This window comes from Muscardinus avellanarius, assembly GCF_963383645.1.
Source record: "Muscardinus avellanarius genome assembly, chromosome: 3".
Lineage (NCBI taxonomy): Eukaryota > Metazoa > Chordata > Mammalia > Rodentia > Gliridae > Muscardinus > Muscardinus avellanarius.
Genome location: NC_137788.1, coordinates 113,304,376 through 113,327,233, shown reverse-complemented (window position 1 = coordinate 113,327,233; position 22,858 = coordinate 113,304,376). Strand labels below are relative to the sequence as shown.

At 49.9% G+C, this 22,858-nt stretch overlaps 1 protein-coding gene across 2 annotated transcripts; it reads left to right on the top strand.

Moving 5' to 3' along the window:
* Positions 1-12,508: 12,508 nt before the first annotated feature.
* On the top strand, positions 12,509-22,505 carry SLC25A44 (solute carrier family 25 member 44; the record flags this gene model as incomplete). 2 transcript variants are annotated; one of them, XM_080692374.1, is made up of 3 exons in its annotated part: positions 12,509-13,142; positions 19,694-19,821; positions 22,314-22,505. In XM_080692374.1, 3 exons carry the CDS (start codon positions 12,518-12,520, stop codon positions 22,503-22,505), a joined length of 945 nt encoding a protein of 314 aa, XP_080548500.1. The 2 variants fall into 2 exon arrangements, with proteins under 2 accessions (XP_080548500.1, XP_080548499.1); XM_080692373.1 differs by lacking the exon at positions 22,314-22,505 and having other exon boundaries at positions 12,518-13,142; positions 19,699-19,718.
* Between the last annotated feature and the right edge of the window lie 353 nt (positions 22,506-22,858).

Here is a 22,858-nt window from a genome sequence, read left to right as displayed (position 1 = left end):
GGCCTGGGTACAGCCCTGACTAGGACGGGGCCAGCTCAAGATCACCTTCGTCCATGCCAAGAGCTTTAGCTGCCTCCGTAGGCCACCTCTGGCCCCCTGCAGGGCTGTGCCCGCCCGAGCTGCCTCCCCAGGGATGTCACCGTGCACCGGCTCTCTCCCGGGGGCGCAGGGGTCCCAGGTCTGCGCCTGTGCTATGCCAGTAGGACTTGGGAGAAGATGCTACAGTTCTGGCCGTTCCCAGAACTCTCCAGAAACCCTTTACTGTTGCAGGAGACCTCAGGAGACCCTGATGCCTCCAGGACCCTATGCTAAGGAATTCCAAACATCTAAATGACTGAGGAGGGTGCTTTCCCAGAAACTCCCTCTGAACTCAGCTGCCCCCTTGAATACCAAGCCTCCCCTGGGCCCGGGCATCTGTGGTTTGCAGGGAGCCCCCTTCCTGCTCCCTTACCCATCATGCATAGCTGACGCCAGGAAGTCCCTGGAAGCGTGACCAGCATCCTTGCTTCGGTTTGGGCAGATTTGAATCTTTTCCTGCCCTGGCTTAGGACGGCAGGGTAATCTGAGCCTTGTCCATTCCTTTACCCTGGCTGGACCCTCAAGTCTCCTCTGTCCTCTCCCCTTCCCGTCATTTTGGGATCCTAAAAATTGCTTGTCACAGACAGTTTATTTTTTATTAAAAAGACAAAGCTCATGACTGGTGCTGTTTTTATAGGAGCGGGTGTCCCTATAAAGGACTGCCAGTGTATGAGAGGGAACGACGGGTCTGGGAGCGATTGCTCTGCTACTCCTGACTACCTGGCTGCCATGACAGCCACCCACCCAGAGGCACCCCACCGCCCGTCCCTCCATGCCAGGCCTGGAACCCAAACCCTGCCGACGGCGCCCCACGGGTCCCCGCAGACCTCCTCCGCTGTGTCTGCCACTCGGCGACGCCTCACCCCCGCGACGCCCTGGCCGGGCTCCCACCGCATCTCTCGTGACTCCAGCTCAGCCTACAACAGCAGCTGGCTTCGACTCCTGGGAGACACATTTATAGCCAGACTGTGCAGCCACCCCACTCCTGGCCTCAGCCCCTTCTTTCTTTCTTTCTTTCTTTCTTTCTTTCTTTCTTTCTTTCTTTCTTTCTTTCTTTCTTCTTTCCTTCCTTCCTCTCTTTCTTTCTTTCTTTCTTTCTTTCTTTTCTTACGGTACTGGGGATGGAATGAAAGCCAGGGGCATTCTACCTCCGAGCTACACCCCCAGCCCTATATTTTATTCTTTTTTGTGTGTGTGTGGTGCTATGGATGGAACCCGGGGGCATTCTACCTCTTCTACCTCTGAGATACACCTCCAGTCCTATGTTTTAGTCTTAATTAATTAATTAATTAATTTTTTGTGTGTGGTACTGAGGGTGGAGCCCAAGGGCTTTTCTACCTCTGGGCTATACTCCCAGATCTATTTTGTACTTTACTTGGAAACAGGGTCTTACTAAGTTGCTGAGAGCTGATGCTGGAAACAGGGTCTTACTAAGTTGATTGAAACCTGTGCGATCCTCCCGTCTCACCCTCCCAAGCACTGGGATAACAAGCGTGTGTCACCATGCCCGGCTTAGTCTTTTTTATTTTTTGAAACAGGGTCTCACTGAGTTGCGAAGGACCTCGCTAAGTAGCTGAGGCTGTCCGAGAACTGCTATCCTCCAGGATCACAAGCATGCGCCACCACGGCCAGCCTATTATTTATTTATTTAGTACCAGGGATGGAACCCAGGGGCATTCTACCTCCAAGCTACATCCCCAGCCCTATTTTTTATTCTTTATTTTGAAACAGGGAAACAGGGTCTCACTGAGTTGCAAAGGGCCTCCCTAAGTAGCTGAGGCTGTCTGCAAACCGCCATCCTCCTGTCTCAGCCTCCCAAATGCTGGGATGACAAGCGTGCGCCACCACGCCTGGCTTTCCCTTGTCTTTACTTTCTCTCTCTTCTATGGTTGTGCCCAGGTGTCACTTGTATGAAAACACACAAACAACACAATAACCCATCTGCTCAAGGCCGCCCTGCTGTGAGTGGGGGGAGTGGGTGTTGCTGGGGATGGAACCCAGGAGCAGTCCACCTCTGAGCTACGCCCCTAGCCCTATTTAATTAATTAATTAACTTATTTATTTATTATTTATTTATTAACTTATTTTTATTTATTAACTTATTTATTTATTATTTACTAATTAACTTATTTATTTATAAGTTAATTAACTTATTTATTTATTATAATTAACTTAATAATTGTTTATTTAATACCCAGGGGCATTCTATACTCCCAGCCCTGGTTTTCAGTCTTTCTTTCTTTCTTTCTTTTTTTTTTTTTTCGGTCTGGGGATGGAACCCAGGGGCATTTGACCTTCAAGTTATACCTTCTGCCCTATTTTTTTTTCCTTTGGTGGTACTGGGGTTCCTGGAAGCCCTTCTACCTCCGGGCTACACTCCCAGACCTATTTTTACATTTTTATTTGGAAACAGGGTCTCCTAAGCCAGCGCGTGCGGCTGGCTTCGAACCTGCGCGATCCTCCTGTCTCTGCCTCCCAAGCGTGGGGATTACAAGCGTGTGCCACCATGCCCGGCTATTTTTTATTTTGAAACAGGGTCTCACTAAGTTGCAAGGGGCCTCACTAAGTAGCTGAGGCTGTCCACCAACTGCAATCCTTTGGTCTCCTCCTCCCAAATGCTGGGATTATAAGCATGTGCCACCACGCTCAGCTTTATTTTATTTTATTTTATTATTTATGGAACCCAGGGGCACTGTACCTCCGAAGTGCACCCCAGCCGTATTTTTTAGTCTTTTTCCTTTTTTCCTTTTTATTTATTTATTTATTTATTTATTTATTTATTTATTTATTTATTGGTGGTGGTGGTACTGGGGTTCCTGGAAACCCTTCTACCTCCGGGCTACACTCCCAGACCTATTTTTTATATTTTTTAAATTTGGAAACAGGGTCTCTTAAGCCAGAGAGGCTGGCTTCGAACCAGCGCAATCCTCCTGCTCTGTCTCCCAAGTGCAGGGATTACAAGTGTGTGCCACCACGCCCAGCTAATCTTTTTACTTTTGAAACAGGGTCTCACAGAGTTGCGAAGGGCCTCCCTAAACGCGATCCTCCTCTGGTCTCAGCCTCCTGAATGCTGGGATTACAAGCGTGTGCCATCACGTGATGGCGCACGCCTGGCTATTTTTTTTTTTTCTTTATTTTGGAACAGGATCTCACTGAGTTGCAAAAGGCTTCACTAAGTAGCTGAGGCTGTCCATGAACCTGGATCCTCTATTTTATTTATTTATTTATTTATTTATTTATTTATGTATTTATTTATTTATTTATTTATTTTGGCGGTACTGGGGATAGAACCCGGAACATTCTACCTCTGAGCTACACCTTCAACCCTATTTTTTATTCTGTAATTTGAAACAGGGTCTTACTAAGTTGCAAAGGGCTTCACTAAGTAGTTGAGACTGGCTACAAACCTGTAATCCTCCTTTCTTATCCTAAATTTTAGGATGACAAGTGTGTACCACCATGCCCGGCTATTTTTTTCTTTTGAAACATGATCTCGCCAAGTTGCTGAGGACCTGGCTAAGTTGCTGAAGCTGACTTCAAACCTGCAATCCTTCTGTCTCAGCCTCCCAAGAATTGGATATCTTAGCCGGGCATGGTGGTGCACGTTTGTAATCTCCGGGATTGGGAGGAGGAGACAGGAGGATCGAGCAGGTTCGAAGCCAGCTGCTCTGGCTTAAGAGACCCTGATTCCAAATAAAAATATAAAATAGGTCTGGAAGTGTAGCCCGGAGGTAGAAGGGCTTCAAGGAACCCCAGTACCACCAAAATAAGATATAATATAATATAATAAAAATAAAATAGGGCTGGGGGGTTTGGCTTGGAGGTAGAATGCCTCTGGGTTCAGTCCCCACTACCACATGCACGCACACACACACACACACACACACACACACACACACACACACAATGTTTTTTTGTTCTGTTTTGTTTTGTTTTGAAACAGCGTCTTGCTAGGTTGTTGGGAGTCTTGCTAAATTGCTGAGGCTGGCTTTAAACCTTCAATCCTCCGGTCTCGGCCTCCCAAGCACTGGGATTACCAGTGTGTGCCACTATGCCCAACTTTACCAGGTTTAAACACTACACAATGTATACATGTATTAAGACATCACATGGTACCCCATTAATATGCTCAGTTTTTATGTGTCAGTAAAACTGTGGAAAAATGCAAGAATGGAATTATAGGATATTTTTATTTTCTGGCACTGGAGGGTAAACCCAGAGGTATTCTACCTCCAAGCTATACCCAGCCCTATTTTATATTTTATTTAGAAATAGGTACTTGCTAGGCTCCTGAGAGCCTTACTGAGTTGCTGGGGCTGCCCTGGACCCTGTGATCCTTCTGTCTCAGCCTCCTGAGTACTGGGATTGCAGTCATGGGACACCATGCCTGGCCTATACAACCTGTTTCAAGGCGTTATTCACCAGATGTTAAAATTCTATGTAAGCCAGGCATGGTGGCGCATACTGGTAATCCCAGTACTTTGGAGGTTGAGACAGGAGGATCACAGGTTCGAGGACAGTCTCAGCAAGTAGGGAGACTCTCATCAATCTAGCGAGACCCTGTTTTCAAATAAGAAATAAAATAGAAACAGGTGTGGTGGTGCACGCTTGTAATCTCAGCATTCGGGAGGCTGAGACCGGAGGATCGCGGTTCACAGACAGCCTCAGCTACTTAGGCCTTCCTCAACTTAGTGAGACCCTGTCTCAAAATAAGGAAAAAAACAGGACAGGGTTCCATCCCCAGACTGCAAAAATAAGTAAATAAATTAAATTAAATTTAAAAATAAAGGGCTGAGGGTGTAGCTCAAAGGTAAAATGTATCTGGGTTCAATCCCCAGTACTGCAACAAACAAACAAACAAACAAACAAGTAAATTAAAAATTAAAATTATAAAAACAAAAATAGAAAGGGTCTGGGTGTAGCTCAGAGGTAAAATTGCCCTGAGTTTAATTTCAAGTACCAATAAATACATAAATAAATAAACGTCTATATATAGGTACTGGGAATGGTGGCACAGGTCTGTAATTCCAGTACTTGAGGGGCTATGACAGGAGGATCACAGGTTCTAGGACAGCCTCTACAACCTAGGGAGGCCCTGTTTGATATACTTCGCAAGTAGAATACATCGGGTTCAATCTCCAATACCGCCTAAACCTCAAAACTGTTTATATAACCTTGTGTCTTTCCAGCTGCACTTTGACCTCTACTGTTTGGGCTATTTATTTATTTATTTATTTTGGAAGATTGAACTCAGGGGCATTCTACTTCCGAGCCCCACCTCCAGCCCTATTTTTAATTTATTTTTTGTGGGTCTGGGGATGGAACCCACGCCCATTCGACTTCCAACCTACACCCCCGGCCCTATTTTTTATTCTTTATTTTGAAACAGGGTCTCACAAAGTTGCAGAGAGCTTCACTAAATAGCTGAGGCTGGTGGGAACCTGCGATCCTGCGATCATCCTGTCTCAGAGTCCATGTGCTGGGGTTACAAGTGTGTGCCATGGGGCTTTTTTTTTTTTTTTTTTTTTTTTTTGGTGGTACTGGGGATGGAACCCTTCTACCTCCGGGCTACACCCCCAGACCTATTGTTTTATATTTTATTTGGAAACAGGGTCTCTTAAACCAGCGAGGCTGGCTTTGAACCTGTACGATCCTTCTGTCTCCCTCTCCCAAGCGCGGGGATTACAAGAGTCTGTCACCACGCCTGGCCTGGCTGGGCTTTTTAAATAATGAAAATAGCTACACAACAGTTAAAGATTATAATTTTTTTTTTTCGGTACTGGGGGTGGAACCCAGGGCCATTCTACCTCCGAGCTACACCCCCAGCCCTATTTTTTATGCTTTATTTTGAGACAGGGTCTCACAAAGTTGCAATGGACCTCACTAAGTAGCGGAGGCTGTCTCCGAACCGTCTCAGCCTCCCGAATGCTGGGATGACAAGCGTGCGCCACCACTCCTGGAAAGATTAGAACTATCTTTGTTTATTTTGCAGTGCTGGAGCCAAACTCTACATTAGAAATGAACAGAAAGATTCCAATGGATTCCAGAGTACAGGATGACCCATTTACTCCTGGATCTTGAAGAAAGAAGCGGTGCCCATTGTGCGCACGAATTAGAAAGAGCCCCCGCGGCGCACGCACGCGCCGTCGCGCTGAGGGCAGAGCGAAGCCGCAGAGGGCGTGGCCACTGCCCTCACCCAAGATGGCCGCCGGGACCGTTCCGCCTCGTTCTTGGGGGAGGTTCAAAGGCTCAGAACCCCATTGGTCGAATTCCTCACCACTCATTCCCGCCCCTTGGGGGCGGGACGATAGAGTTTCAGGTTCCGGTTCCGGCGACTCCGGGATCCTAGTCGAGATGGAGGAAGATGCGACCCGAGGCCGGCCGTCGCTGGGAACGGAGGACAGAGCGGGGGCCGCGGCCTAGAGATCCAGGCGCGGAGTTCGCCGCGGACACGGTGGAACCGCCAGGCTCTGAGGAGGTAAGAAGCCGTGATACCAGCGGTGCCTGAGGGCTAAGGACTCCGAGGACCCGGAGCTGTCCAGGAGGAGCGATGCCTGCGGGGCCGAGCTGCAGTTTGGGCATGAAGGGCCAGTGCGGGAGGCCAGTCTTCCCGCCAGAGGAGCGTGAGTTTCGCTGGCAGCGGGAGAGGCATGGCCAGGGGCCTGTCCAGGGCCCAGAGCTGGCCTTGCGGGGAGCCAGGGCCGAGGGTGCGTAGAGGGGCGTCACGTGGAGCTGTGGAGATTAGTGTCATGTGGCGTCTGGTGAGATCACGTGGTATTTGTGGGCGCCCTGGGAAGGCCGGGTGGGAACCTTACCTCCTACAAGGGCGATTATACTGAAGGGAGGGTCGGAAACTTGGCCAGAGACCTCCAGGAGGGAAGTGTATGTTGGGAGAACAGGTAGACAGACTGCGATTCCCGTTCGTGGGGCTGAGAGCTCCGGGAGCGTCTTCGATGCAGATGCGGTAGGGAAGACCCAAGGACCAGAGGATGCTGCCCTATTTACGTCGGGGAAGTGGGGCCCCGGGAGAGCCTCGTCTGCAGCTGTACGAGATGGTTTGATTTGGTGAGAGTGGTTTACTGAAAAGACTGGAGTGGACCAAGTGATCACTGTGTCCATTTCTACTGACAAGTCAGGATGGAGCCAGAAGGCTCCTCACCTAGGCGTAATGATCCTGGATTCCTGGAATAGTGGCTTCACTGTGTGTGTGTGTGTGTGTGTGTGTGTGTGTGTGTGTGTGTGTTACTTGGGATTGGTACAGGGGCATTGTACATTTGAGCTACACACCCAGCCCTATTTTAATTAATTAATTAACCTATTTATTTATTTTATTATTAATTTGTGTGTGTATGTGTGTGTGGTGCTGGGGATGGAACCCAGCAGCTTTCTGATTTTGGACTATACTCCCAGACCTATTTTCTATTTTATTTAGAAACAGAGTCTCACTAAGTTGCTGAGAGCCTCACTAAGTAGCTGAGGCTGGCTTCGAACCTGTGTGATCCTCCTGTCTCAGCCTCCCAAGCTCTGGGATTACAAGTGTGCGCCACCACGCCCGGCTCCACTTATTTATTTTGAAGCTAAATTGCCAAGGCTTGCAGGGCATGGCTGCACACGCTGGTCCCAGCGTTTGGGAGGCTGAGACAGGAGAATCGCACAGGTTCGAAGCCATCCTCAGCTACTTAGTGAGGCTCTCAGCAAACTTATTGAGACTCTGTTTCCAAATAAAATAGAAAATAGGTCTGGGAGTATAGCCCGGAGATAGAAAAGCCCCCGGGTTCTGCCCCCAGTACCACACACACAAAAAAATTTAAAAATAAAAATAAATGGCTGAGGCTGGTTGCAAACCTGCCATCCTCCTGTCTCAGCCTCCCAAGTACTGGGATTATAGGTGTGCACCAATGCACACTACATTTTAATTCTTATACTGACAATACCTTGATACACATAGAGAGCACCTAGAGATCTTGCTAAAGTGTCCTCTTTCTTATTCAGCAGATCTTGGGTCTGAAATTGTTTTTGTCTAACCAGCTCCTAGGTGATGCCCAGGCTGCTGGTCAGTGAACCCCATACAGAGGCAAGAGCATCACTCACTGTGCAGCAGAACTTTCTGCAATAGCAGAAACACTTTACAGTTAACAAAACGCTCTCGCAATTAGTGGTTCCTGTGGCATTGCATCACAACCATTGTGTGCCTATGGCAGGTGCATGTGTGTGTGTGTGTGTGTGTGTGTGTGTGTGTGTGGTACTGGGGATCAAACCCAGGTGCATTCTACCTCTGACCTTACCCCCAGCCCTATTTTTATTTTATTTTTTGGAACAAGTTCTCACTAAGTTGCAGAGGGCCTCACTAAGTTGCCAAAGCTGGCCTTGACCCTGCGAGCCTCCTTTCTCAGCCTCCCACATACTGGAATTCCAGGTGTGTGCCACCACAGCCGGCCATGGCAGGCTTCTTTTTTGCCCCATTTCACAGATGAAGAGATAATTTGAGTGCAGTGACTTGGTTCTGGTCTTACACTAGTAAATAATAGGAGTGAGACTCAAATATGATTCCTGATGACTCGTGTTCTTTTTAGCATATGACCTTGCCTTCAGCGGAAGTTGCCTCCTGAGCCAGGTCTTACCTCATAACCTAGGGAATATTCTGGTGTGTGTGTGTGTGTGTGTGTGTGTGTGTGTGTAGAGGAAGGGTCACTTTGTGCCTTTCCACTTGTGAAGTCTGTGGTGGAGCCCCACCCGTGACATTTCATGTGAGGACTTGGGGACAGGGTGCTCCCTAACCCTAGGTCGCCTGCTGGGTCCTCACAGGAAACCCTGAAGCCTTCATGGCTGAGCAGCTTTAATGGTGGGAGAGAATCTGGAATTTGAGCCATGAGCACAAATAAATAAAAGCCTGAGAAAGGTTCATAGAGAAGCCGGGTTGACTGAATGGGGCGCAGGGAAGTTGAGTTTGCATAGGGTGTCTGGAAGAGGAGTTTCCAGAGGGTAAAACAAGAGGAGCTGGTTTTGCTGTTTCAGCAGGAAGCCGGGAGGTTATATAACCAGGAGCAGGGCGCAGTCTCACCTTTTGGGAGCAACCTCGCCCTTTCGAAGAAGCAGGGGGACGGGTGCGGTGCTCTCTCGCCTTCTGTGACACTTTGAGGCCTGACCCTTAGTGGCGGCTCCTGTTACCATAGCAACACAGGCATTGCCTGCCTCTGAGAGCCCCAGCTTCCTTCTGGGAACTTGCAATGGACTCAAACAAGTAAGAGACACAGCAGCGGGTCCTGCTTTAGGTATCTTCTCAGGAAGCCGGGCGTGGCGGCACATGCTTGTCATCCCAGTACTTGGGAGGCCGAGACAGGAGGATCGCAGGTTCTCGGCCAGCCTCAGCTACTTAGTGAGGCCCCCCTACAACTTAGTGAGACTCTTGTTTCAAAAATAAAGAATAAAAAATAGGGCTGGGGTGGAGCTCAGAGGTAGAATGCCCCTAGGTTCAATCCCCAGTTCTGGGGGGAAAAAGAAAAACATTTCTCATCAGGAGATGCTGGTACTTGGTGATTCCGCTTAACAAGTTGAAACGGCATGCACAAAACCAGGTCCTGGAACAAAATCCTTCCGTGCTGTGCCCTTCGGCCCTGCCCTGCGTAGCACAAGGTCTACACGTGCCCAGCAGAGGCCTCCAGCCTGAGCCCCGCCGCGGGTGTCCAGTGCTGAACCCGCTCCATTGCTCCCCACGCACGCTGCGAGGCAGAGGCAGGGCAAGGCTGGGAGAAGTCCCCAGGCATCTCCCCAGGAGCACGCTCCACCTCTGACCCGCAGTCATGAGGACGTCAGCCCTGCTTCCCACCGGTGGGAATGACGTGCCTTTGAACTGAGCAGAGTGACTTGTGTTGGACTCTTCAACTCCCCTGGGGTAGAAGGCACGGCAGGCTGGAGGAGAAACCCTGGCTCATATCCACTGAGCAGTTGTGTGACCTTGGGCCTGTTACATTTAACCCGTCCAGTCCTGTTTTCTCATTTGTCTGAAGTGTCCAGCCATAGACATGTCCAAGGGTGGCGCGAGGCAGTGGGTATTGGGTAAGTCTAAGCGCCTCCCTGTGTGTCCTTGCCTCTCAGTGGTGCTGGACACGTGGTTGCCAAGCACCGTGGGGCAGGAGGCAGTGACCACCTTCTCTTGGAGGCTCACAGCAGAGGCCTAGCTGGACTCTGTGGGACCTCGGGCTGAGGCTGGGCGTGAGGGCGGCCGTGGCCCACAGCAGCAGTAGGTTTCCAGGGGCCCTCCTGGAGCTCCACCTGTGCCTGTTACCCCCGGCCTAGATTTTCCATTCTGGCCAACCCCGTTGACTTCTGTTTTCTCACGCCCAAGCCATCGTTTGCGTCTTTCGCTGCCTACCTGTATTCCTCCTTCCTTCATCTGCTTCGACCTCCAGGAAGCCTGTCTTCCCGGGACCTCACCCACACCCAGCTCTCAGGGACTCAGGTTGCAGGGCGGCTGGCCCAGGCCTTAGCCAGGGTGGTGATGCGTGGCTCAGAGATTCCTGGAAAGCCAGCCTCGCTTCCCCACTGACTCTGTGGAACACCAGGAGCAACCCCCATGGTACGAGAGCAGCCAAGCGAGAGTTGGGACCTCTGGTTGGAGAAGGGGGTCGAGGGCAGACCCTGGTTAGACAGCTGGCCTGAGGTTTCCCACTGGGACTGCTTGTGTAGAACGTGTTGGCCTCTGGAGTCATCCTTGTGAGGTGGCCGTCTCCTGAGGGAGTTCTCTCAAAGTCCGGGCGTGGTGGCGCACGCTTGCAATCCCAGCATTTGGGAGGCTGAAACAGGAGGATCGCGGTTCACACACAGCCTCAGCTACTACTTAGTGAGGCCCTTTTGCAACTCAGTGGGATCCTGCTTCAAAATAAAGAATTAAAAAAAAAAATAGGGCTGCGGGTGTTGCTTGGAGGTAGAATGCCCCTGGGTTCCATCCCTAGTACTGCAAAAAAAAAAAAAGAAAAAAAGGTCTGGGGAACCCCTGACTTCTCTTTCTGGACTTTAACCTCCCACTTTCCCCGCCTGGCTAAAAATTCCCAGTGCCCTACATAGCCAGGGGAGTCTGCACTGGAGCCGCCATGTTGCCACTAATACATGTCTAACACGGGCTGTCCTCTGGCCTCCCACTTCCTAAATGGGAGGCTCCTGGTTTTGGACAAGTATTATGTTAGGCAGCCTATTCGTTTTGTTTGACATTCTAGTTAAGGAATAAACGTAACCTGTGGACCAAGTGTGCGTCAGTTTGCCCTGGTTTCTTTCTGTGTATCCGTCCGTCCCCAGAGGAATCCGGTGTCACCTTGAGCAGACTTTCTCCGAGGCAGAGTCCGCCTGCTTTCCCTCCCAGGACTGAGTCTGCATGCGGAGGGCGAAATCGCAGGGTCGACCCTTCCTGCCCCTAGTCCCCGTGCTTCGGCAAGACTGGAGCTCTCAGGTGGTTCTTTTCTTTTTCTAGAGTGAGTTATCTAATAACCAAAAAGGACTCTGACCTTTGGCCCATTCTAATTCCTTTCCCTGGAGAGGGGAGGTGGTGGGGCTGTCTTGTGCAAAGGCCCTACTTGCACTCTTCTCTACACTTTCTGTTTTTGTGTGTAGCACTGGGGATCGAACTCCGGGGCGTTCCACCTGTGAGCAGTGCCTCCAGCACTGTTTTTTACTTTTATTTTGGAAACAGGATCTCCCTACGTTGATGAGAATCTTATTACTTGCTGAGGCTGGTTTTGAACCAAAAAAAAAAGAAGAAGAATAAAAAATTGGGCTGGGGTGTAGCTTGGAGGCAGAATGCCCTTGGGCTCAATCCACAGTACTGCAAAGGAAAAAACAAAAAAAGAAAGGTCCTCTTCAGTGAGTCCAGGAGCATCAAAATGGAATACTCAGCTGGGCGCCATGGCGCATACCTGTGACCCCAGAACTTGGGAGGCCGAGACAGGAGGAGAGACAGGAGAATTGCAGGTTCAAATAAGACCATTTCAAAATAAAGAATACAAAAGGGCAGGGGTTGTGGCTCAGATGTAGAATGCCCCTGGGTTCGATTCCCAATACCAAAAATGGATGCTCAGCCAGATACAGTGGCACACACTTATAATCCCAGTACTTGGGAGGCTAAGACAGGAGGACCCCAGGTTCGAGGCCAGGCTCAGCAACTTGGTGGGACCATTAGCAACCTACCAAGACCCAATTTCAAAACAACAACAAAAAATTTTCAAAGGGCCGAGGTAGCCCAGAGATAGAACACCCCGAGTTCATCTCTAGGACCCTAAAAAAGAAGGGGACCAGAGGGGGCGTGGATCTGTGAAGGGAGGCGACGCGTGGGGCCAGGCTGGGTGGAGTGTGTCCCAGAGATGAGGCCTGAGAGCCCCGTTGGGAGGGGAAGTCCTGGCCGCCTTCCTCACGCCCCTCTACCCGTCCCAACCCCAGGTCTTTAGGCACAATGGAGGACAAACGGAACATCCAGATCATCGAGTGGGAACACCTGGACAAGAAGAAGTTCTACGTGTTTGGGGTGGCCATGACCATGATGATCCGGGTCAGCGTCTACCCGTTCACCCTCATCCGCACCCGGCTGCAGGTTCAGAAGGGCAAGAGCCTCTATCATGGGACCTTTGATGCCTTCATCAAGATCCTGCGGGCCGACGGCGTGACGGGCCTCTACCGGGGCTTCCTGGTCAACACCTTCACCCTCATCTCCGGCCAGTGCTACGTCACCACTTACGAGCTGACCCGGAAATTTGTAGCCGACTACAGCCAGAGCAACACAGTCAAGTCACTGGTGGCGGGCGGCTCGGCCTCCCTGGTGGCCCAGAGCATCACGGTGCCCATCGACGTGGTCTCCCAGCACCTGATGATGCAGCGCAGGGGCGAGAAAACGGGCCGCTTCCACGTGCGCGTGAACCCAGAGGGGCGCGGGGTAGTCGCCTTCGGCCAGACTAAGGACATCATCAGGCAGATCCTGAGGGCCGACGGGCTTCGCGGCTTCTACCGGGGCTACGTGGCTTCCCTGCTTACCTATATCCCCAATAGTGCTGTCTGGTGGCCCTTCTATCACTTCTATGCAGGTAAGCAGGGGCCAGGGGAGCGGAGGAGGAAAGGCTGCTGACGGCCGCGCCGCTGGCACCTGTGCGTGTGCAGTGGAGACGAGATTACTGGGGGAAGGGGCCATTTGTCAGCAAATGTGTGTATCCAGAAGGATTCCAGACAAGTAACACTTGGCTCTTGCCCCAGAGGAACAGATATATGGTGAGGGGGTCACACAAGTAAAGCAGAAGCGTGCAGAACATGCAGTGTGTGCCTGTGGATGTGCTGTCAGCAGCCCAGGCTAGCCAGATAGCGGCAGAGAACTGAAGGGCGGTGGGGGATAAGAGCTCTTGGGACTGGCGGGCCATAATGAGCTTTTTATTTTAATTTAATTTAATTTTATTTTATTTTTGCCGTACTGGGGATGGAACCCAGGGGCATTCTACCTCTGAGCTACACCCCATCCCTGTTTTTATTTTTTATTCTTTATTTTGAAACAGGGTCTCACTGAGTTGCTAAGGGCCTCACTAAGTAGCTGAGGCTGTCCATAAACCTGGATCCTCCTGACTCAGCCTCCCAATGCCTTCTGCGTGCCAGGCTGTGTGCAGGGACCTGGCATCTTTCTCATAATTTCACTCTTACAAGAACTCTATGATGAGCCAGGTGCAGTGGTGCACACCTGTAATCCCAGTGCTTGGGAGGCAGACATGGGAGGATCGCAGGTTCACGGCCAGGCTCTGCAACTTAGTGAGACCCTGTTTCAAAATTTAAAAATAGGCCGGGCGTGGTGGTACACACTTGTAATCCCCGTGCTTGGGAGGCCGAGACAGGAGGGTTATGCAGGTTTAAAGCCAGCCTCACTGGCTTAAGACACCCTGTTTCCAAATAAAAAAAGTATAAAAACAGGTCTGGGAGTGTAGCCCAGAGGTAGAAGGGTTTCCAGGAACCCCCGTACCACCAAAAAAAAAAAAAAAATTAAAAAATAGAAGCCAGGCATGGTGGCTTGTAATCCCAGCATTCAGGAGGCTGAGACAGGAGGATCTGGGTTCTCAGACAGCCTCAGCTACTTAGTGAGGCCCTCTGCAACTCAGTGAGACTCTGTTTCAAAATAAAGAATAAAAAAAAAAAAACAGTGCTGGGGTGTAGCTCAGAGGTAGAATGCCCCTGGGTTTCATCTCCAGTGCCACAGTGAATGAATGAATGAATGAATGAATGAATGAATGAATGAAATATAAAACAGTGCTGGGGTGTCGCTCAGAGGTAGAATGCCCCTGGGTTTCATCTCCAGTGCCACAGTGAATGAATGAATGAATGAATGAAATATAAAACAGTGCTGGGGTGTCGCTCAGAGGTAGAATGCCCCTGGGCTCCATCCCTAGTACTGTAGTAGTCCTACTACTACTAGTAGTGATGATCTCTCTCTCCTCAGTGGACTGCCTTGTCTGCTTCTGTCCCCTATTGACCCAGCAACACCTGGGCCAGGGTCTGGTGAACACTAAGTGCTCACTAAATATTTATTGAGTGAATAGATTGGCTCTTGTCACTTTCTTTTGCCTGAAATAGGCCAGTGCTGCCCACGGTCATTTAGAATCAAAACCAGTGTCCTCCCCGTTGGGCTCTGAGCCCTGTCCCACACCAGGCTCCGCTTCTTCGCCCCTCTGGCAGCGCCTCTGCCCCTCTCAGTTCCTGGTACATCAGGCTCTGTCTGCCTCGGGGCCTCTGCACGCAGTGCTTGGGGCTGGCTCTGTCCTTTGGCAGAGCACAGCGCGGCTGGCCCCTTCTCCTGCCCCGGGGCTCGGTTTCCATGTCACCTTTGCAAAAAAAGACTTCTCTAGCTACTCTTTGGACAGAGGGCTCTTTCTGTTTCAGCACCTTGCTTCCTTCTTGGCACTTGACATAACTTGCAATTATTTTAGCCCTAACTTTCTACTCTTTAACAAGAATATAAATTCCATGCTGAGCGTGTTGGCTCACCCCTGTAATCCCTGTAACTTGGGAGGCCATGACAGGAAGATCACAGGTTCAAGGTCAGCCCTGGCAGCTCAGCATAACCTTCTGCAACTTAGTGAGACCCTGTTTCAAAATTTAAAAACTGGAGCCTGGTGTGGTGATGCATTTTGTAATCCCAGTACTTGAGAGATTGAGACAGGAGGATCCAGGTTCACAGCCAGCCTCAGCTACTTAGTGAGGCCCTCCACAACTCAGTGAGACCCTGCTTCAACATAAAGAATAAAAAATAGGACTGGGGATGTCGCTCGGAGGTAGAATGCCCCTGGGTTCCATCCTTAGTACTGCAAAAAAGAAGAAAGATATTAATTAATTAATTAATTAATTTACTTTTTGTGGTACTGGGGGTGGAACCCAGAGGCTTTCTACCTCCGGACTATACTCTCAGACCTGTTTTATACTTTATTTGGAAACAGGGTCTCACTCAGTTGCTGAGAGCCTCACAAAGTAGCTGAGGCTGGCTTCGAACCTGCACGATCCTCCTGTCTCAGCCTCCCAAGCGCTGGGATTACAAGCCTGCACCACCACGCCCGGCTTAAGATATTAATTTATATTACTTGTCTAAAGTCGTTTAACCTGGAGGGACTTGAACCAAGTCGGCCTGTATTTACCTTCGGCCTTGTAGATAATAGGTGCTCAGTAAACATTTGTGCAGTGAATGCCAGGCCTCGTGGTGCTGGGGAGCCCTCCACCAGCTGAGCGTGAGCAGCAGGGAGGAGGGGACTTGCAGCCTCCCAGCACGCCTTTGTCCTCCCCTCTTCGCGGTCCCCAGGAGGGAGGCCTGTGTATAGTTAGAAGTGGGGCCTGGATCCCGCTGTGGCTTGCGGCATACGGGCTGAGCGGGCAGGGGTGCCAGGTCAGTGCTGCCTCTGGCGATTGCAAAACGCGAGCCCTCGCGGGAGCAGCCAGGCCCCATGAGGCTCAGCTACCGCTCACTGTGGCTCTGCCCCTGCGCTGTCGCTGGGCAGGCAAGTGATTAGGAAGCGGGGGAGAGGTGGCTCTGGGAGGGCTCAGGAATCGTGCTGTGCCAGCTGCCACTGCTGCCCTGCAAGCCCTCCCTCCCTATTCCTCGAGGCTTTAGCTGCCTGCTCAAAGACAGCCTAAACTGGGAGACAGAGAGAGAGAGAGAGAGAAAGTGTGTGTGTGTGTGTGTGTGTGTGTGTGTGTGTGTGTGTGTGTGTGTTTTACTGGGGATGGAACCCAGGGGCATTCTACCTCCGAGCTACACCCCCAGCCCCATTTTTATTTTATTTTGTTTTTGTTTTTGTTTTTGCAGTACTGGGGATGGAACCCAGAGGCATTTGACTTCCAAGCTACACCCCAGCCCTATTTTTTTATCCTTTATTTTGAAACAGGGTCTCAGAGAGTTGCAAAGGGCCTCACTAAGTAGCTGAGGCTGTCTGTGACCCACAATCCTCCTGTGTCAGCCTCCTAAGCACTGGGATTCCAGGTGAGCGCCACTACGCCCAGCCCCCCCCCCAAAAAAAAAAATGTTAAGGTACGGTGACTGACTGGAAGAGAGCACTGAGAGGGAATTTTGAGACAGGGAATCGATCTTATGTCTCACACAGGGCAAAAGCCTAAGTCCTTGCAGTGGCCTGAGGCCCTGAATAGGTTAGCTCTTGGGTTTCGGTCAGGGTTCTTTCATTCACTCTGCGCCAGGCTGCTGGCCTTGCTGCCCTCCGTCCCGGCACGTGTGCCCCTCAAGAGCTGCACGTAGCCTTTTCTCCTGTGCTCACAAAGCTCTTCTCACACACTCATTAACTTATTCTCCTTCCTCTGGTCTTTGCTCAAACTTCACTTTCTTAAAAAGGGCTTCCATGACTACTTTGTTTAAAATGGCAACTCCTGCCTGGCGTGGCGGCGCACGCTTGTAATCCCCGTGCTTGGGAGGCTGAGACCGGAGGATCGCGCAGGTTCGAAGCCAACCTCAGCTACTTAAGTGAGGCTCTCAGTAACTTTGTGAGACCCTGTTTCCAAATAAAATATAAAATAGGTCTGGGAGTATAGCCCAGAGGTAGAAAAGCTCCTGGGTTCCACCCCCAGTACCACAAAGAAGTAAAAAATAAAATAAAATGGCAACTCCTGCCGGGCATGGTGGCACACACTTGCAATTGCAGTACTTGGGAGGCTGAGCCAAGAGGTCACAGGTTTGCCACCAGCCTCAGCTGCTTACTGAGGCCCTCCGCAGCTTAGTGAGACCCTGTTTCAAGATAAAAGAATAAGCCAGATGTGGTGGCGCATGCTTGTAATCTCAGCATTCGGGAGGCTGAGACAGGAGCATCACGGTTCTCAGACAGCCTCAGCTACTTAGTGATGCCCTCTGCAACTCAGTGAGACCCTGTTTCAAGATAAAGAATAAAAAATAGAGCTGGGGGTATAGCTTGGAGGTAGAATGCGAGTTCCATCCCCAGTACCACAAAAAATAAAAAAATAAATAAAATGGCAAATCCTGCAGGGAAAGGCAGCACATGCCTGCAATCATACATAGTACTTGGGGGCTGAGACAGGAGGGTTGCAGGTTCGTGACCAGCCTCACAAATTTAGCAAGGCCATAAGCAACTTAGTGAAACCCGGCATCGTGGTGCATGCTTGTAATCCCAGAACAAGGGAGGCTGAAACAGGAGGATTGCAGGTTCCCAGCCAGCCTCAGCTACTTAGAGGCCCTCCACAACTTAATGAGACCTTGTAATAAAGAATAAAAAATAGGGCTGGGAGTGTAGCTCAGAGATAGAATATCCTGGGTTCAGTTCCCAGTACCATAAAAAATAAATAAAGCTAGGTATGGGGGCACATACCTATAATCCCAGTACTTGGGAGGCTGAGACAGAAGGATTGCAGGTTTCAGGACAACCTCAGCTATGTAGTGAGACCCTCCACAAATTAGTGAGATCCTATTTCAAAAAAAAAAAAAAAAAATAGAGCTGTGGATATAGCTGGGAAGTAAAATGCCCCTGGGTTCCATCCCCAGTACCATAAAAATAAATAATAAAATAGGGTAGAGGTACGGCTCAGAGGTAGAATACCCCTCAGGTCCATGTCTACCCCATGCACAGGAAAGAAAAAGGAAAAGGGCTGGGAGTGTAGCTCAGAGGTAGAATGCCCCCGAGTTCAATCCTTAGCACCCAAAAATACAGTGGGGACTCCTTGACCCCACCATGCTTCCATCATCCTCCTCTCCTGCTTTATTTTTATCTACAGCACACACCTTCTGACATGGCTATGTATTTTGCTTTTTTTTTTTTTTTTTTTGTTTATTGTCTGCCCTAAGTAGGATGTTAATTTCCTAAGAGCAGGAATTTGAGGCTTTTTTTTTTTTGTACCTGAGCTACACTCTCAGCCCTTTATTTTGAAACAAGGTCTCTGAGTTTCTGAGGGTCTCGCTGAGTTGCTGGAGCTGGCCTCAAATCTGCAATTCTCTCATCTCAGCCTCCCAAGTACTGGGATTTTTGGTGTGTGCCCCTGCACCCCCAGCTGAGGCTCTTTTATTCACTGTTAAATTCTGAGGACCCACGGTGAGCACCAGCTCATGGTAGTCATTGAGTAAATATTTGTTAAATAAATGAACAAATTCTTGTCTTTTGCTTCCAGAGATGATGAAGCAGTGACTTTCCAATGGCACTGGGAATGAATGAATTTTTTTGCAGTACCGGGGGTGGAGCCCAGGGGCATTCTACCTCTGAGTGACACCCACAGCCCTATTTTTTATTCTTTTTTTTTGAAACTGGGTCTCACTGAGTTGCAAAGGGCCTAAGTAACTGAGGCTGGCCGCAAACTGTGATCCTCCTGTCTCAGCCTTCCAAATACTGGGATTACAGGTGTGCGCCACCACGCCCGGCCACAAATTATTTTGAAACAGGGTCTCACCAGTTGCAAAGGGCCTCACTAAGTAGCTGAGGCTGTCTGTGAACCGCGATTCTCCTGTCTCAGCCTCCCAAATGCTGGGATTACAAGCGTGCGCCACTACGCCTAGCACGCCACAAATTATTTTGAAACAGGATTTTGCTAAGTTTCTGCAACTAGCCTCGAACCTGCAATCCTCCTGCCTCGGCCTCCCTCCCAAGCACTGGATTACCACACCTGGCTGCAAAGAAGGTTCTGAAATTCCCTTCTCTAAAGAACTGTGTTCTGAGCTGGGTGTGGTGACTCACGCTTGTAATCCCAGTATTTGGGAGGCTGCGTCAGGAGGATGGCAGGTAAAAAACCAGCCTCAGAAGCTTAGTGAGGCTCTCAGCAACTTAGTGAGACCCTGTTTCCAAATAAAATATAAAATAGGGCTGGAGGTGTAGCATGGAGGTAGAAGGCCCCTGGGTTCCATCCCCAGTACCACCAAAAAAAAAAAAATTAAAAAAAAAAAGAACTGTGTTCTGTTTCAATGGGTGATGTCACTTCGATGACTCTGGAAGGGGCTTTCCAGAATATGACTTCTTGTAGGATGCAGGTGGAAACGGTAAAGGAAAGGGCGGTGTCAGAGGTGTAAGGCGCCCGGGGTGGAGGAGGGCCTGCGGCACAGTCGGGTGGGAGTGGCAGGCATGGCGACAGTGCCACCTCCTGTCCTGAGACACTGTCTTTCCCTGAATTCCAGAGCAGCTCTCACATTTGTGTCCTAAGGAGTGCCCGCACATTGTCTTTCAAGCCATCTCGGGGCCCCTGGCTGCAGCCACCGCCTCCATCCTCACCAACCCCATGGATGTCATCCGAACCCGCGTGCAGGTAGACATTCTGATTTTAAGCTGGGCATGGTGGGCGGTACATGCCTGTAGGGAGGCTGAGACAGGAGGATTCAGGGTTCAAGACCAGCCTCAGCTACTTAGTGAGACCTTTTTTCTCCTTTTTTTTTTCTTTTTTTTCTTTTTTGCAGTATTGGTGATGGAACCCCAGGGGTATTCTACCTCCACGCTACAGCCCCAGCCGTATCTTTTTTTTTTTTTTTTTTTTTTTCCAGTACTGGAAATGGAACCTAGGGGATTCTACCTCTGAGCGACACCCCCAGCCCTAATTTTTTTTTTTTTGCGGTACCAGGATTGGAACCCAGGGGCATTCTACCTTCAAGCAACACCCCCTCTCCAGCTGTTTTGTTTTTTTTTTTCTTCTTCTTTTTCTTTTTTTTATTTATTTTTTGGTGGTACTAGGAGTGGAACCCAGGGGCTTTTCTACCTCTGGGCTATATTCCCAGACCTTTTTTATACTTTATTTGGAAACAGGGTCTCACTAAATTGCTGAGAGCCTCACTAAGTATCTGAGGCTGGCTTCGAACCTGTGCGATCCTCCTGTCTCAGCCTTGCAAGCGCTGGGATTACAAGTGTGCACCACCATGACTGGCCCTATTTTTTATTCTTAATTTTGAAACAGGGTCTCTGCTGGGCGTGGTAGCACATGTATGTAATCCCCGCACTTGGGAGGCAGAGACAGGAGGATCGCACAGGTTCGAAGCCAGCCTTGCTGGTTTAAGAGACCCTGTTTCCAAATAAAATATAAAATAGGTCTGGGAGTGTAGCCCAAAGGTAGAAGGGTTCCACCCTCAGTACCACACACACACAAAAAAAGAAACAGGGTCTCACTGAGTTGCAAAGGCCCTCACTAAGTAGTAGCTGAGGCCCTTGAACCGAACCACAGTCCTTCTGTCTCAACCTCCCAAATGCTGGGATTACAAGCATGTGCCACCACACCTGGGTTGAGACCCTATTTCAAAATAAAAAATAAAATAGGGATAAGTGTGTAACCCAGAGGTAGAACATCCCTGGGTTCAATCCCTAGTACCACAGGGAAAAGGGGGAAAAATAAAAAAGAAATATTGCTTGTGGCGACGCACACCTATAATCCCAGTACTTAGGAAGCTGTGACAGGAGGATTGAAGGCTTGAGGACAGCCTCAGTAGGCAGTGAGAGTCTTGTCAACCTAGCTAGACCCTGTTTACAAATAAAATAAAATAGAGCTGGGGTGTACCTTAGAGGTAGAATATCCCTGAGTTCAATCCCCACTGCCATGCACACAAATAATGGTGGTATATGAACCGGGCATAGAGATGCAAGCTTGTAATTCTAATACTTGGGAGGCTGAGACTGGAGGATCGGACCAGGACATCAGCAATTTAATGAGTCTCTCAGCAACATAGTGAGACCCTGTTACCAAATAAACAAAAGCAGCCTGGGGATGTAGCTTGTAGGTAAAATGCCTCTGGATTCAGTTCCCTTTAGCATTAAAAAAAATGGTGGTATATAATATGCAGAGGCGCCGGGCGTGGTGGCGCACACTTGTAATCCCAGCATTCGGGAGGCTGAGACCTGGAGGATCGCAGTTCGTGGACAGCCTCAGCTACTTAGTGAGGCTCTCCGCAACTCAGTGAGACCCAGTTTCAAAATAAAAAATAGGGCAGGGGATGTAGCTCGGAGGTCAAATGCCCCTGGGTTCCATCCCCAGACCCGCAAAAATAAATAAATAAATAATATGCAGAGGGTGGGTTTTGATATATAAGGTTAGCTAGGTAGTGTAGTGGTGCATGCTTTTAATCCCAGTACTTGAGACACTGAGACAGGAGGATTGCAGGTTCATAGTCAAGGTCAGCTACTTAGGCCGTCCACAGTTTAGTGAGACCTTGTTGCAAACTAGAAAATTAAAAATAGGACTGGGGGCATAGCTTAAAGGTAAAATGCCCCTGGGTTCAATCCCTAGTACTGGGGGGAAAAGAAGAAAAGATATATAAGGTTCTAGGTGGAGAGTAAAGGGACTGTGTATGTGTGGTGCTGGGGATCAAACACAGGGCCTCCCACCTGTGAAGCATAAGTCCGGCAGGAGGATCACAAGTTTAAAGTTAACCTCTGCAATTTAACTAGACCCTGCCTCAAAGTACAAATGGCTGGGGAGGTAAGCCAGTTTATTAAACACTTACTGTCTGCCAGGTACTGATGTCAGCATGTAAAGTATTGTTTTCAAACTGTCTTTTTTTTTTTTTTTTTTTTTTCGATCCTTCTGTCTCAGCCTCCCAAGTACTGGGATTACAAGCACATGCCACCACATTAAGTATTACTTTTCTGAGAACAGTTTTTGGCCTAGGGGCTATTAGCGCTGTTTGGATTTGAGGAGACCGAGGTGCGGTTACGAAAATGACCCAAGGAGCTGGGTTAGTAAGCTGGGGAGCAGTGGAGGGATGCAGCAGGGGACCTAGGCTGCAGACAGCAACCCCCGCAATGTGTTGGCTTTCTCAGGTTGAAGGCAAGAGCTCCATCATCCTGACCTTCAGGCAGCTGATGGCTGAAGAAGGACCCTGGGGCCTCATGAAGGGCCTGTCGGCCCGCATCATCTCCGCCACACCGTCCACCATCGTCATCGTGGTAGGCTACGAGAGCCTCAAGAAGCTCAGCCTCCGGCCAGAGCTGGTGGACTCCAGACACTGGTAGCAGCGGCGGGCAGACGAGCTGGCCTTTTCCCACACTAGGGTAGAGGGGGCAGATAGCGCCCTCTGTAATGCCCCAGTACACACCCAGCCCAGTCCTGGGCCAGGAACAGAGACTGTGAACTGCTCTTGCTGAAGGGGTCCCAGGCCTGGCTCACCTGCCCCTCGTTGTGTTTGATTCTCCTGCTGATCCGGGCTCGCTCAGTCCCTGCCCTCAGCCCTGGCCTGCAGACCCCACCTTCCCCTACCCTGCCGGCCCCTCTCCGGCCTCCCTTTCTACCCTTCCCAGGCCCCGAGGGGAGCTGAGTTTCCTGCCACCTCTGAGCAGCAGCCCGAAGCCCCTTCCCGCCTCACCGC